This window comes from Nomascus leucogenys, chromosome 8, assembly GCF_006542625.1.
Source record: "Nomascus leucogenys isolate Asia chromosome 8, Asia_NLE_v1, whole genome shotgun sequence".
NCBI classification, from domain to species: domain Eukaryota; kingdom Metazoa; phylum Chordata; class Mammalia; order Primates; family Hylobatidae; genus Nomascus; species Nomascus leucogenys.
Window position 1 is genome coordinate 53,294,023 of NC_044388.1, and position 16,526 is coordinate 53,310,548.

Genomic DNA, 16,526 nt, shown 5'->3' on the forward strand with positions numbered 1-16,526 from the left:
CGCCTGATTTCCAGGCCTGCTTGGCGGAACTGGCTCTTCCTGTGCTTTTTCTAAACCTCCTTTTGGGCCATCTCCCGATGCCCACCAGAAGGGAAGGAGCAGAGGGGCAGTTGCGGGCTTTGCTCCGTGTCCCACCTCCGATGGCCGTGAACTCAGGATGGTTGGCCTTTGCTGAGTGTCCATCCCTATTCTCCCGGGTGTGGGTCCACCCAGGCCTCTGTGGTTCACCTCCTGTCTGGAAGCTCTTCATCTGGCAGGCACGGGGCTCCATGAAGGCACGTGGAAAATGTGTGTGCACGCGCTTCGCTTTAGCTTTCATCAGATTCTTAAAAGGGTTGTTTGTTCAGACAGAATTTAAATGCCCCGGGGGTCCCAGTCCCTTCAGAATGTTTATCATCTTTCCAGTCCCCAGATACTCCTCAGCGGCTATAGCAGAACACACAGCAACAGGGATTTCCACACATGCTCATTGCTGATAGTGCCTAGTAAGTTTTCCAGAACTGGTTGTTGGAAAGGTTAGAACATGAATTTTGTGAAGTTTCTAGAATTGGGAGTATTTGAACCTAACCTGTACCTTTCCAAAATTTTAAGTCCTAGTAGTTTGTGAGTAGCTAGGTTGAGTTTTGTCCAGACAAGAAAACCTAACTACAGAAAGTCTGTGTGTTTGCCCAGGGTCACATAACAAACCAGTTCAAAGTTGGTCCTTGGTACATTTTTAGACTGCAGAGTCCCTTCATTGGTTATTTTTAAATGCTTCACAGAGATCATTTAAAATGATTTTATGCCCTAAAATTACCAGTCCGTGCTAATGTGCTTGGACTTAATGCACTTATGCACCAAACTATTTTCTGTCCCAAGTGTAATAGGGTAGTTTTTAAAACAAAACAAAAAACAGTAGAACCTAAGGAGTTTCTTTCAACTGGTTTGAATGTGCCACCTGCTGTCCAAACTGGAGAAATGCCCAGTGATATAATAAGCAACTTGCCTTATCTAAGAGCCGCAATGGCTGTAGAAATACTAAGATAGTGTAGATTCTCATGTCTTTTTAATTATACTCTAGTTATGTAGTTATATTTTACTCCATCCCCAGCATCTCAATCTCTGGTTACAGAAAATAAGACATTTGCAAATTAATTAAAATCATGGTAGATTTCAGTAACTGTATCAGGCTATGATGCATTTTTCATAGATGCAGATTATCCAGTAATAAAATGCTTTTAGGCAGGGTGCGGTGGCTAATGCATGTAATCCCAGCACTTTGGGAGGCCGAGGCAGGAGGATCACTTGAGCCCAGGAGTTCAAGACCATCCTAGACAACATAGCAAAACTCCATCTCTTACAAAAAAGTTGAAAAATTAGCCAGGCATGATGGCACAAGCCTGTAGTCCCAGCTACTCGGGAGGCTGAGGCGGGAGGATTGTTTGAACCCAGGAGTTCGAGAGTGCAGTGAAGCGGGAGGATCGTTTAAGCCCAGGAGTTCAAGAGTGCAGTGAGCCTTGATTAAACCACTACACGCCAACCTGAGCAACAGAGTGAGACTGTCTCCAAAAAAACATCCTTTTAGGATTTTAAACCCAAAATATTCTTTGCCACTTTAACTTCTGGTGACTTGCAGGTAATGAGAGAAGTCCAGAGTGCTCTGAGCACGGCCGCTGCCGATGACAGCAAGCTGGTACTGCTCAGCGCCGTTGGCAGCGTCTTCTGTTGTGGACTTGACTTTATTTATTTTATACGACGTCTGACAGATGACAGGAAAAGAGAAAGCACTAAAATGGCAGAAGCTATCAGGTATGTAAAAATGATGTTTTTTAAACATTGGTTGGGTGTTTTGTTTTTGGTATACCAATCCTGATAAAATGGGGCTGACCAAGCCTTGAGAATAAAATATACATCTTCTTCCATGGAGAGACAGGAGCAGCAAAATTAATTAAATCATCTGTCTTTTCTATGGGCCTGCCATAAATTACTACTTGCCTTGGGCAAATAACTGATTTCAAGGTTGGTTTAAACCCAGCAAGTGTTCAGGGAATGTTCTGATGATTAGAGTATATGATCATGTGTAGCTAGAGTTCCTATTGTTTGTGCCATGAGTATGTTCTGTCCTCAACCCTTAAATAAAGATCTCTTCCAAATAATAAGCTACCATTTGCTTGACTCTGAAGTAAATTGTCTAGGCCTTATGATGAGGTAGTTCCGTAACATCACATGGAGAGTTTTGTTTTTTTGGTTTTTGTTTTTTTTGTTTGTTTTTTTAAATACAAGTAGTGCACATTCTTGTTCAGGTTCATCCTAAGTTCCAGCTGGACAGAGAACCAGATAGTAGGGAATAAAAAGCGGAAGTCCTCCTTCTCCCTCACTCCCCTCAAGGTATCCAACATTCATTTGTGTGTCTTCCCCAAACTTTTTCTCAACATTTTGTTCTCATTTTCAGTTTAATTTTTTAGACTTATTTTTAAATTCTCAAGTAAAAATTGTATATACTTATAGTGTACAACATGATGTATTGAAACGCGAATACATTGTGGAATGGTTAAATCAAGCTAATTAGCATACGCATTACCTCACATACTTACCATTTTGTGTGTGTGGTGAGAACACTTAAAATCTACTGTCAGCAATTTTCAAGTATAAAATACATTAACTGTGGTCACCATGATGTACAATAGATGTCTTGATCTAAGCATTTTCAAATATTTATTTCATATATACACACAAATAGTATCAATTTAGTTCTGTTGTTGCTTTGCAACTTGCTTTTTTCATGTGCCAGTATGACTTTGAGATATTTCTATTTCCTTGGTTGTTGGATTTTCCTCTGCTGTATGATAACATATAGCAGCGAAACTTTCTCCAAAACCACTTAATTCTGCTAATAGCATATCCCCTCATTTATCATGCTAATCACTCTATGTATAATTAGAAGTGTCTGATTTTTCAGAGATGATATTTAAAATGGATGAAAGCTAGTCACCAACATGAAAGTTGGCTTCTCTACCCACCTCCCTAAAATGACATATCCCCAGGTGGCCCCCATAAGCCCTTTGTGCTTGCTTTTTAACTTACAGAGGATGAAAAATGAAAGAAAACGTAGACTTGCAAAATGGCAGTAAAAGTAAGTTGGATCTTTTCCAAAATCCCAGATTCCTGGAGGGCTGAAGTTGAACTACTTTTGATAGTTACTGGGCTCCAGCTGAGCACTGCCCTTGTTGCACTGGGCTTTCTAGCACCTAAACCCTTCTACAGCTTGCACAGCAGGATTGGTGTGATGGGTGGGGGTGGGGGGGGCGCTCTTTTTTCTGTTTTGGTGAGTCTGGGGTAGGCAGGGATGTCTTTCTTTGACTGACATCCAAGATAGCTCTGATGGGCACTGCCCAAACGGCCCATCACAGGAGTCCTGGAACCCACACCCCTGGGTTGAAGGGGATTGCCTTAGCCTCTCATAACATATTTAGTCATTTTCAGCATTACTACATTCTCTCATATGATGTACACATGTATTTAGGAGGTTATCCCTTAATCTTTTGAATGTTACCTTTCACAGGCTATCACGTGACGTGTGTTTTTTTCAGAAGTAGTTTGAAATTTTATGGTCTAATCTTACTAAGTGTTGTTTCTTATCTCCTAGAGGATTTCACCCCTGTGGTACACTAGGTGGGACCATCGTGTTCTTCAGTCTAAGATTAAACCGCTTGATCAGTGTCATACATCCTTGGCTGACTCTCAGCACCTCTAAGACAGCTTCATTATTATCCATTCAGGGTGAACTCCATGAACTTAACTTTTATTTTTAAAATACAAACCACCGTGCCTCATATGGTCACTTTGTATGTTGTCCATAATATCATGCTGAATGTACACATAATATTGTGTACATCTTTTTGGTAGCTCTGCAGTAATAAGAAAATCAGATGTGTCAGCCAGTGCCTTCTTGGTCCTGGCTCCACTTGTGAGCCCTGCTGGTGCCTCGCCGGGTGCAGCTCACTCCGGCCTCCAGCGTTGAATTCCCTTGGACAGAGGCTGTGGGCTTGTAGCACTGGGATTAGTAAAAGCAGAGGAAAGCTAGATCAAGTCAGATTTAAGTGGAGAATCTCCTTTATTGAACTTTACGTCACTTTAAAAGTTCATTTTCATCAGCTCCCTGCTCACTGCACTCTCCCTACTCCCCACAAAAAGCTGGATTGATATTCTTGTGAAGAGCCAAGTCCTGCTTCAGGAAAACTGACTTGTTTCTTATTTATGTGACTATATTTTTGTCAATGTGAATTTTCCTTAATATACTCTGGCAAGATCAGAAAAATAATTAGTTACACCAGAGTTACTTAACCTTTCCTGTTCTTATTTGCATTTAAATTAATTTTTATGTGGATAAAAGCTCTTCCTGTGTATATTTTTCATTTCTCTGGTGTCTTGTCTCATGTTCCTTAAAACTTGGAGGCAAAGGACTTCATTGTAGCAAGTTTCCAAAGGAAAAGCAGGAAACAGGAAGATGAGGTTTCATATTAGGTCACCAGGTATCCAGAGCAGCTGACTCCGTGACGAGGATTGGTGGTTTGCAGTTTGCAGAGTAACTGCAACAAAAATATTCTGCACATTCGTGATTAAAACAAAATTATTTTAAATTCATGAATAGCATTAGGCTTTTGAAGTCTTCAGGAACCAGTAGCTGCCACTGGGTGTTAGGGACCAGGAGACTTCCCTCCCCAGAAGTGAGGTTTCTTCTTCTTCCCACAGAGGGAGACCGGGGGCCCTGCCCAAGCAGTGCCCCAGGTTCAAGAGGATTTGGGAGAGAACAAAGTGAGCCAGTAAACATGCCCCATGACCCTGACCTGTACCCCTCCTTCAAACGAAGGTGCCATTCAAATGAGAGAGACCTCAGCCATGGAAAGGCAGCACACTGGCTGCCCAGCTTCAGGTCCCTGCTGCCTCCTTCTCCCCAAACATTCCTTTGACAGTCCCTACATCTTATGTGATTTTCCAAGTGTTTGATGTCTCCAGATTAGTAAATGTCCTTTAAAGGAAGAGTTTTGTTTAGTTATAAAGTCTTTTTAGACTAATTATGTGGCAGATACCAGCCTCCTTCCCTGCCATACCCAATAGCCTTGAATTCAATTCCAAAGAAACAAATTTAAATTCAGTACGTTGTGTGGCACACATTTGAGTGTTCATACATTTTGATTTTAAGTTTAAAACACACTCGGTTGAAGCCCACGGAAGCAGGGGCTACTCGGGAGAGGACCATCCCAGGCTTGAAGGCAGCCCCTGCCTCGCCTCTGGTGCCTTGTGCCTTGATTTGCAGCTCCTTTGGTTAAGCCTTTATGGTCCTGGAAAGTTTCTACTAGGCAGAGAAAGCATTTCTGTAAAGGTTTTCTTTTTAAAAACGAGTCTCTGTGTGTACCACATCCATCTCTGGCATCTCAGGGCTCACTCTTCAGAATGGCCAGTTCCCATTCCCTGAAAAGGGAAGGGAGTCTTTGCTCCAGAGCGTGCTGGTTCATTTCATACACCGCCCAGAGAGAGCCACCAGCTTCAGGTGAAGTCACCATTCCAGGCAAAAGCAAAAATACAATTTCAGTTCCAGAAAACGCCTTCAGCCTATCAAAATCTAAGTTTTGACTTACCAATATCTATTAATATTTTAGAAGCAGATTTTTTTATACAAATATATGGGCAGGGGGGCAAGGATATGTGAAATAATTCCTTTTACTGTTTCTCTGTAGAATTACCTTCTTATTACCTTGATTTTGATCATCCCTTTTATGTTAATTTATCGCCCCATCCGTGGTTTCCAGATGTCAGCCTGGGCAACGGCTATAACAGTTTGCCTTCTGTTCCAGATGAAATTGGAGCTACTCAGATTTTGGAAACAGCTGCTCCTTATCATGGAGACAGTTCAGCAGTTTTACCTTTTCATGAGTCATCAGTTAACTGGGCCTAGAAAATGTATTTCCATCTTGTGTCATTGACCCCATATCCTCAAAAGATGACACAACTGAAATAGCTTCATGTAGTTCTTCTAGGCTTATTTCAAGAGTCTGCTTAAAAGATTGTCTGACACTCTGTGTCATTCAACCCCAGTGTGATCTTTCTAACAATGCCTCAGGCTGTCTCATTTAGAAAGACTTAGTGCAGCTCATTCATTTGAATGAGTTAATTCTTGCTCAGTGCAAAGATCCCACAAACCTTGGGGGCTAGGCTGAGGTCCAGCTGCTAAACTCTGCAATTCCTCACTCTCCTGTTCACATACCCAAAGACACACCCTCCTCACCTCCCCAACCTGCCCCTTCCAAAAAATATGAGTCATCCGTCAGTGTCTCGGGGAGTTGAGCGGGGAGCTATCTCAGATGCTGAGTCACAATTTTCAGAGAAGATCTGAACAGATTGCTCCGGTTTTAAATTGCTGAATTGTAGAGAGCATCTAGATTGTTATTTTCAGTATTAAAGATGGGGGTCAGGTTTAGAATCCAGCGAGTGAAAAGCTGTCCTTACTCCGCACTTCTGATCTAGAACTCCACCTGCACTAAAGGGACTATATTGTGTTTATTCTTTTCTCCATCGTGTGAAATCATAACAAGAAACAACCTCTGAGCATAAAATCAGCTTCTAGTATTCAGGGGAAGAAAATGCACATTCCTAAAGTGGTGTGACACCAAGCTACCCTGCATTGAAAAGCAGCCTCCTTTTCCAGCCCGATCTAAAGCAAATCCCAAAATAGCATTGGCTTGATTTATTAAACCTCTATCCTGTGCAGAGGCTGCCCCACGCCTGACCCCGCTGTCCTCCGAACTCCTGCTGCAGCCGTACTCTCCAGCCTGCGGTGGAGCAGGATGTGGGTACAGGCCTGAGCCCTGTGCTGTTTGCTCTTCTTGTTTGTGGGTCTCATGTCTTGAGCCAGCCTGTGACACTCTTGTCTCTGTATCCCCCAGACTGTTCAGTCCACTTCCACATAAACTCAGGAAAGAGCAGCTATTGCCAAATCATCAGTGAGCTGTCTGAAGTCATGAGCCAAGGCCAGACCCAGATCCCAGGGTTTTTGTGGCCCCTAATCCACCACTGTACACTTAACACCAGGCTGTCTTACATGCTCTGGGCCAGATTTCCTCTGTGACAGCTTCTTGATTTGTCTTATGAAGCCCAGAATATGTACTGGGCTCCTGTGTCTTCGAGGGAAGACAGGTTGGGGAGCAAGATGTGTTATTTATAGAGCCCGAGAGGCACCTGCAAATTCCAGCACAGCTCATGGCTGCATGTTACCCTGTGGCCTTCACATAGGTCCTGTAGTGACAGCCACCACATGCGTGGGCTCCAGGCTGTCACCAAACCTTTACAAAACGTAGTAAATAAGTCTAGGGTCCATAACTGCTGGGGAAGGCCTTAAATCTCAAGGCTTTATGATTTCCGCAGCGTTTACATCTTGGTAAATTGAATTCCATGATAGACTTTTCCTTTGCTCGAATATGCAATGTTTTGAGTAATTCCCCATTTATTTTTCATTTTAGAAACTTCGTGAATACTTTCATTCAATTTAAGAAGCCCATTATTGTAGCAGTGAATGGCCCGGCCATTGGTCTAGGAGCATCTATATTGCCTCTTTGCGATGTGGTTTGGGCTAACGAAAAGGCTTGGTTTCAAACACCCTATACTACCTTCGGACAGAGTCCAGATGGCTGTTCTACCGTTATGTTTCCCAAGATAATGGGAGGAGCATCTGTGAGTACCTTTTTAAAAAAAAAAAAAAAATCATTCTAGAAAGCTTCCTGAAGAAATCTAGTTTGGTTGTTGTTTTTCTAAAGCTGCACAGATGTCTGTGCAGACTTTCCATCTTGTAATTCAGATTTGGGTTCATAGATGTTGTTGACCCTTTTTGCATCATTCCCTAGAGAAGGACTTCATTCATTGAGGAGCCTACCACTTTGCATAATTCACACTGATATCTACTGTTAGTAAATATCCAATCTGTAACCCAACAATTTGCAATCGAAAAGTTCTTCACCTAATAACTTAAAAGCTGCACTTTAAAGAGAAGGCAGTTTTAAGAGGGAGCAAAGTTACATAGGATTAGAGGGTTGTCTTCCATATAATTGTGTGTTTTTATTTCTTTAATGTTGAATCCGTTCATTATAGTAGTTTGTGTTTGTATTGTAGCTTGTGATTTATCAAGCAATTATTCACATCTCATTCTCTAGTCCTTGAAATAGGGCAGGAGGTGGTGTCACAGGTCAGGTTCTCCAGAAGCAGACACTGAGATGAGTTTGGCACATGGAGAATTAGCAGGTAATCAGTACCTGTGGAAGGGATGGGAAGGAAGCAGGACCGGACAGAGGAAGAGGTCAAAGTGATACTATGTCCATCATCCTTGGGTGTGGGACGCACGGGAAGCATTGCGCCCTGGATGAGGTGGCTCCCTACAGCTGAGGGCATCCCTAAAGGCACCCTGTGGCCGTCTGCTAACAGCAGCACCCGCAGCCAGGCAGCCAGGCCTCCCCAGAAGCGATCATGGCAGCACAGTTCCATGTCCACCACAGTTCACCCCAGGGCCATTCAGATCATTCATGCACCTTTTGGAGGTCAGCTCCTTCAGGTTCCAAGGGGCATTCTTTCTGGGAGAAACTTAGAGGAAGAAGATTAGGCAGCAATAACTTGCAGGCCGGAACCTGAAATGTTTAACCTGGATGTTATAATCAGTGGGTAAAAGTGTGATGAGAAAAAGGATATTTGGATCCTCTCATTATTTGCAGTGGGAAAAATAGTAACTTTACAGTAGAGAAACCTGGCAGGTACCACCTTGCTGAGTGGTCAGAGTTCACAGAAATAAGACAAAAGCCAACATGAAGCACTGCAGGGAACACAGCCATCATCGCTGCGTGGGATTCCTCCTGAAGGTGCGGCAGCTCAGTCTCATCATGAGGAACATCAGGCCCAGACTGGGGGGCAGTCCACAAACACCCACAGTGCTCCTCCAAAGCGCCAAGGTTGGAGAAGACGTGGAAAGACTGAGGAACCATCTCAGACTGGAGGAGACCAAGAGGACATGATAGCTCAGAACATCAGGGACCCTGGATGGGCTTCTGGGCCAGAGAAAGGACAAGATTGGGAAGGCTGGTGAAATTCACATCGTGTTTGTAGTTGAGCAAATAGCACATTGTCAGCGGCTTTGGTCATCTTAAGATGTGATGTGACATTTTTTAACCTAGGGAGAGCTGCCTGAAGGTTTATGGGAACTCTGTACTACTTTTGTCATCTTCCTGCATCTAAACGTACTTGAAAACCAGAACATTTAAAATAAAGGAATGCAAGAGAGGAGGACGAAGGTGAATAGGCCAGACCGTGTCCCCCAGTGCCGCACTGGTCTCAGAGCTGCCCTGCTGCTCACCTTCTCACACCCCAGTTTAGTTCCCCTCACCCATAGCTCCCACCTCTGCTGGCCTCAGCAGCCGCCCAAATCCTAAAACACTCACCCCCAAGGGATCTGTGGCCTGCTCACTGTGCCCAGCTCAGAGTTGCTGCACTTGTCCACTTAGCTGCTATAGTTGATCAGGGGAGGAACAAGTGGCACCGGCCTCCATCCCATTTCCCAGGCCACGTGTCCTTCCAGATAAAGGTCTTTGTACCATTTGTGCTACAGATCAGAAAACGCTGCTGCCCACCGTCATGGAGCCATCTCCAAACTGGCACCTCTCAGGCCGTGCCGATGCCCTACCAGGCTGGCAGCTGTGGCAGGTGCTATATGTAACTTAGCCACAGGACTCTGGGGTCCTGTCCCCTGACATGGTCTTTGCTGTGAGGATGCTGTTCTGTTCACAGCACAGCACCCTGAGGCACCCCACACTGGTGGACTAGACCTTCCATAGCCACAGAGAGTGGTGCTGCCTGAGGATCTGCAGGTGGGACAGGCAGACTCAGACCCAGAGGATGCACCCATGCCTGTTGGAGCTGTCAGCGTGCTGCCCAGTGCCCACAGGCGGGCCTCCCTGGGAATGGTGCCATGTGGGCCAATCACATTGGCATCTCCTGCTGGCAGACTGGACGCTCAGTAGCAACAGCAGCTGCATCAGCCTTTGATAAGTCATACTGTGCTGTTGAGGCCCCTCTTGCCAGCCCTGGGTGGCCAGTGACCACCAGCCATCTCTCAAAGCTGTTCAGTGGCCCCTCCATGGCGGATGCTGTCAAGTGGACATTAATGTGAGACAGCAACCTGCATGCTTCCCATTCCTCCACCCACCACACGCCTCTGTCCAGGACACCCACCCCTGCTGGGAGCTAGTGTTATTCTAACCTTGATCCACTTTTCCTCCTACACCGGGGGTGACCAGGTGCATCTGCCACTGGGGGCATTTTCCTCACCACGTTCTCTTCCAGGCCTGCTGGATGAGGCTCTGGTGAAGTTGCTGTCCCCTTTTTGGCTTGCCCATCCACCCAGTGAGCCAACCCACCCACAGGCCATACTCAGTCACAGGGAGTCCTCCCATGGCTGTACGTATGAGGTGAGGTAGGGCGCGGGTGCGCAAGGGTCTGGGGGTGACACGGGTCTAGGCTGCCGGCCCATGCCCTCCGGAGCTTGCCAAGCCCGGCTGGAGCTTGCCAAGGCCGCCGCGGGCCCTGCCTGACCTTGCACCTGCAGGGCTGATGGAACTCAGCTCATGGTGCTCACTTCCCACGTGTGGTCATGTGGGGTCCCATGGTCAGGCGCTTTGCCTCTCCCAGTCCCAGTCAGCACTCCAGGCTCGCCCTTCCCTGCTGCGGATGGCCTCACCGGCTGTGCTGCCCTCCTCCCTCTGTCACTGACCACAGGCTCGGTATGCATTTTGTCCCACCCCTCCCTACTCAGCCCTGGCCTTTCAGCCTCACTCAGCAGGGCCCCCACCTCCCTCATGCTTCCAGTAGCCATCCCAGCAGCCAGGTCAGACCATCTCCTAGGAACCTAGCAGGGGTAAATCAGTATCCCAGGAGAGCCCCCATGTCAGTGAATCTCCTGTCCAGCTTGTGGTTGGGCCCCAGGTCAGGCGCCCTGAGAATCCAGGCCCTCGTGTCTTCTCACAGCTCCCACCTGTACCCTTGGCTGGGTCGTGCAGCCCCTTTCAGGGAAGAAGCGAGTTACAGGCCTGATGCCAGGAGAGGGGATGGGGCACGTTTTGGGGGGCAGTGTTGCCTTGCTGAGAGATATTTGCCTTATCTTCTAGCAAGGGGGGCTTACGTGTTCTGATAGGGATGGGTGGGCCATATCCGTAGGCTCGGGATCAGAGGAAGCTGGAGTTGAAAGTTGGGGGCATTCACCCATACCAAGTTCTAGGGTACCTCCCCACCCCTCACAAGCTGACAGACCTTCCTCCAGTGGCTGATTAACCTGGGTGGAGCTTGACCACTCTTGCTGACAAGTCCAGGGGCTAGGGCCGAGTCTCAGCCCTCTCCGTCTCTTGCTACCATCTGCCCCTCTGCTTGCACCCATGTCCCTGCCCTCACCTGTGAGAGTGTTAGCACGGGGACGGCCGCCCGTGCCAGGTACTGCGGCTTCTCCACCTGGCCTGTTGGGGGCTGGTCCCTCGTTGCCAGCTAGGGAGCCGTGCGGTTTCTAAATCCCTCTCCTCACCCTCGGTCTGTCCACTGCCCCCGTCACAAGGTGGTTTCTCTGGAAGCTAAGATAGATTTGGGAAGCAGGGTCTGGTAGATGAGGTGCCAGCGTGTGTGGAAGGGCAGAAAGGAAGCAGGATTGGGCAGAGCTGACTGAAAGGGAGTTCTGGAACCACGTGGCTTCACGGCGGTTCCAGGTGTCCCACTGCAGTTGGCCGTGGGGTTGGCAGCCCTGGGAAGAGGGGTCCATGGGGGAGGCCCTGAGCTCTCTGTTGCCTGCTGACACACTTCCCCACAGCAGGCAGCTTGCTGGGGTGGGGACGTGGGTGGCTTATCCAAGTCGTTTGCTTTGTCCTTTACACTGTGCTGCACGCACCTGACACCACCAGACTCCCATAGTAAAGAGTCATTATCAGTAAAATAAGTTCATTGTAGTGATTACTGTAAACCAGACTGTATCCTGCCAGTTAACCCTGTCCCGGCAGGAAAGAATCCTCATCCTCCAGAACATCCCGTGAAGCTCATTGTGAGTTATTTATCCAAAGGAGGTTGAGATCTGAGGTTCTGACCCCTCCCACTGTATGATCTATGGAGATGTGTGGTGTTGGTGCAGATGTGGGGCAAATACTAAACCAACTTGACGTTCAGACACATTTTGGCCAAAGACGTTTTGGAAGTGGAGCCCTGGGGCTGAATGCTGCTCAGGGGTAGAGGTCTCAGAGTTCACCATGCCCAGAAAGGGCCGTGAGGCTTGAAGTCATCACAGGACAAATGCCTGCCCTCTGGTCAGCCATGTTGCTCCCCACTCTACAAGCCTTGACAGATCTTTACTTTACGCTTCCCCTGGGAATGTACTGGTGCCTCTTGAGCTGCTGTTTTCATCTGGGCAGTTTTTACCCCCGGACCTCACTCACCCCGGGGGACAATGTCTGGAGACAACTTGGTTGTCACACATGAGGAGATGGCCATTAGCCGAGGCCGGGGTACTGCTCAGCACCCTCCATAGCACACGGGACAGCCCCCACACCAAACAACAGTCCAGCCCAGAATGTTCCTAGTGTCCAGGGGGAGAAACCCTGCTCTAACTCAAGAGCGAAGAGCCTGCGTTTCACTCAGCATGAATTCTACACTTTCTGAGCAGAGTATCTGACGAAGCCTCTCTACAGAAAGTGAATAAACGCTGTTCAGATGACTTGTGTTATGACAACTCTTGTTGAAAGTGACTATGCAAATGATGTAAATGAAGTCGTTCCTTTCATGAGCCTTTGGTGTATTGGAGCTTTCAGCAGCCTGAGGCGAGACTGGGACAAGTGTGGTTTTCCCCACTTTGCATGTGCAGAGCTCTGCCAGGAGGGTAAGCTAAAGGAATCACATTATCAAGATAAAAAGAATATGCAAATAACGCAGGCTGTGTGGCCTCCCGGTTCTTACAGCAGGCCCTCAGCTGTAGGGGCGGGCTACGTAAATCAGCCGAGGAGTCTCTTCCAATTTAGCCTTCCCAGTGCCCAGTAGACATTCATGGAGTGCACAGAGGATGTCACGGTCTGACGCCCACAGGCTCCCACGTGGAAATCTTGCACCTCTCAGGGGCCTGCTGGGGTGTGAAGCTGGAGAATGCCCAGCGAGTACCTGAGGGCCTTACCCCCAAGCTCACACCTTGAGGGCCGCCTCTTGGGGACTTCAGAGACTAGCCTGAGGGAGCAGGTGGTAAAACCTCTGCCACAGGCGTCCCCATACGGCTGAAGATTGCTGGATCCCCTCTGCTCATACTGGGCCAGTTTCCTCGCCACCCCTCCTGCTGTACTCTGGCCGAACTGAAGACATCTCTATTTAACTTTCCTCGGCATTTCCCATGTCTCTGGATGATTCCACGGTAACTTTCTTTTAATAGTTGGACAACTTTGACCACATCGTGGGGTGATGTAGGTTGTCTACAGGGAGTCCCTGTGCACTCAGCCATCTCAGAGCAATGCGCTAGCTGGTCAGGTTCCCGCCGACTGCATCTGTGTGAATCTGTTATTCGGGTAGAAGTTTGAAACCTCTCATTTTAAAACTACTGAAAATAGTGTGTTTATGTAAGAATATGCTCACGTAAATTGCGTGTATTTAATCCTATAATACAAATCTTACCAAGGGAGATTTGTTGTTTTCTTGGGTGACTGTCGTTCAAACCAACTCACTGGCCATGTTTAAGTGAGAAAGCATTAACCACCTAGCGTGAACCCTGTCATTTTGCTCTTGAGTACATTGAGAAACGCCCTTGCTTGTCCTGCACATCCAGCCACCTGGAATGGAGAACACCGAAGGCAGGGAAAGGATCGCCAGGGATGAGCAGGCATGGAGCCAGCGGGGCTAGGGAGGAAGAGCAGCCGCAATGAGTGAGTGATGAGCAGAGAAAAGGGCCATTCTCGGCTGGCATCAGGCCCAAGAGAGTTAAGAAAGGGGGATGAAAGGGAGACAGGGAAGAGAACAGTGGTGGGGCTGTAAGTTGACCTCCAGGTGGCAGAAAATAAAGTTGGAAGAATTGACTGGGACAGACAGCCAGGGCCCTGCGGGAAGGGCGGGAGAGGAAGCCTGCAGACACCTGCCCTTCGTGACTGAGGCACAGGCACCAGGCCTGGCAGGATCGCTTGCCTCCGCTGCCCAAGCTAAGGCTCTGCTAAGCTGGTCCTGAGAACATACTTCAGGCTCAACTTCAGGGATGTGGCTGTAGTGTCCTCACTCTATGCTGAGAATGAAAGAAACACAGTCTCTGAAAGGAAAACCCCGACAGCAAAGGGCACTTCCTGCGGCGGCAGCACACCGGGAGTCCCGCTCCCTTTCCTGCTGCATCTGGGTCTGCCGTTAGAAGGACTCTCAGAACCACTCACAGCAAGGTCAGGTCACATTTCTAAATCCGTTGTTTATGGACGGTCTTTTCACTGAGAAGAAGCTCTTCAGTTCAGGGGTTTCTAGAACTTCTCCAGACTTTTCAAAAACTCATGACTTTGTCCAAGTTGTAGCTCCAGTGGCCGACTCCAGTTTGAGTGATCATTAAGAGCCTTGCAAACCCTTGCGAGGAGCCCGTCCCCAGCCCTGTTTTCCAGCCTCTGCCTGCATGGGAGGGGCGGTGAGTCAGCCACATGTTTGCTTTGCCACCTCTGCCTGTGTGCTCTCCAAGCTGTGGGCTTCACATGCAGTAAACGGCATCAAGACATTGACAGAAGGTGTATGGGCAGTCTTAGTCTTACACTGTCTCAGCGACTTTAGGGCCTTTTCTCTCTTTTGTGATTTTGCCTCTTGGAAGTGGAAGCCACCTACCGAAATTGTGTTTTACCAGAGCCCCAGGAGCTCATAGTCAAGGCTTTGTGACATCAGAGTTGTTAGGAAGGTTAACCAGGCAAGATAAACGACAGACCAAAAATTGTCCCATCAGGCCAGTGTGGAGTTTCTTTATCAGACATGTGTGCACCCCTTCCCGCCTTATCTCGGCATCTGTGAGCCTGTCATTTGAGTGATGTAAAATCCATACATGTCGTGCTGAGACCTTAAAAGTGATCTAGTTAGATGTCATGTATTAAAAAAGTGATCTAGAATCCAGGACAAGGTTAAAATTAATTTCATATATACACATATATATTTTTTTTTTAAAGAAAAACTAATGTTAGCTTTCTCCATTGAGCCATGTGAGGTAACTATAGCCAGCCCCTCTCAAGCAGATTACGGTAATTTTTTGACACATTCAAGTCCTGAATAGTTCTGTCTTTTCATATCCAAGCGATACAAGGCAGCCTCCAAGGTACACTCTAGCAGAAACAGTCACTGCCATTAGAATATTTTTTCTGTATATTAAAAACAAGTCACCATTGGCCTCCTAGATAAAGAAAATGTTTGGTAGGAGTTCTATGCCTGGTTCAAATCCTTAAAATTATAAATTGCCTAACTTTGCATATGCTGCTTTTCCCGGGATTGTTTTGTGTATTAAAAGAGCTCAAACGTGGGAAGGGCCGGCATTAGGGGGAGGAAGGCAGATGGAGGAGAGGAAGTTATACCAGTAAGTTTTTAAACGAATGGCAAAAAGACCTTCTCTATTTAAGATTTCGTTATTGAGTCCCTGTAATTCTGTAGTAGGCTGTAAAATAAGACTTTTTTTGCATTCCTTTTTAAGAAAAAAATCATCAGCCCAATAGATTACTTTCCCACCTGCCCAATGGACTGCACCTTGCCCAGGGTCTGTTCCCAGAGGCCCCTAGAGAATGTGCCCCATTTCCCTGCAGGGCTGGTGTTTGTGAATGTGTCTCTTTGGTGTGGATTTTAAGGGATGGGTCTTCCCCGCCCGCCTCCCACCGCAATTCATATTACATCCCCTCTTCTTCCTTGCAGGCAAACGAGATGCTGCTCAGTGGACGGAAGCTGACGGCGCAGGAGGCGTGTGGCAAGGGCCTGGTCTCCCAGGTGTTTTGGCCCGGGACCTTCACTCAGGAAGTGATGGTTCGCATTAAGGAGCTTGCTTCGTGCAATCCAGTTGTATGTCTAATTGCTTCTGTTACACATGTTACTTTTTAAAAAGTAGAACCTTTTCCCTCAGAGAGCTCACAAACTTGCAGTTATTCCTAAGTCCTTTACGTTTGTCCTCAACAGAGCACCTTCCCGTGAAGTCCTGCCAGAAGCTACTGCCGCCACCACTGTCCCCACGCACGCCTTGCCTTCCCTTTGCAAATACCCAGGAACCACAGAAATGGACTTCAGTCTGAAATGTCAGCGAGTTAGCAAATGTCCTATGAAAGTCAACAGCAACTAACATGGATATACTTCTTTACTTGTTCCAAAGCCTTTCATCCGCATTATTAGCTTCTCCCCCCTTTCCCCACAGTGGGCCTAAGTTGTTTTTCGGTTGTTGTTGTTGTTTGTGAGATGGAGTCACACTCTGTCGCTCAGGCTTGAGTGCAGTGGTGTAATCTTGGCTCACTGCAGCCTCAACC

At 47.3% G+C, this 16,526-nt stretch overlaps 1 protein-coding gene across 1 annotated transcript in view; it reads left to right on the forward strand.

Annotated features, from left to right (window-relative positions):
- The window catches only part of CDYL (chromodomain Y like), a 65,068-nt gene that overhangs the window by 45,856 nt on the left and 2,686 nt on the right, over positions 1-16,526 (forward strand). The window contains exons 6-8 of the mRNA XM_030818374.1: positions 1,616-1,788; positions 7,497-7,707; positions 15,928-16,071. Coding sequence (XP_030674234.1) covers positions 1,616-1,788; positions 7,497-7,707; positions 15,928-16,071 — 528 coding nt within the window. The remainder of the gene's footprint in view (positions 1-1,615; positions 1,789-7,496; positions 7,708-15,927; positions 16,072-16,526) is intronic.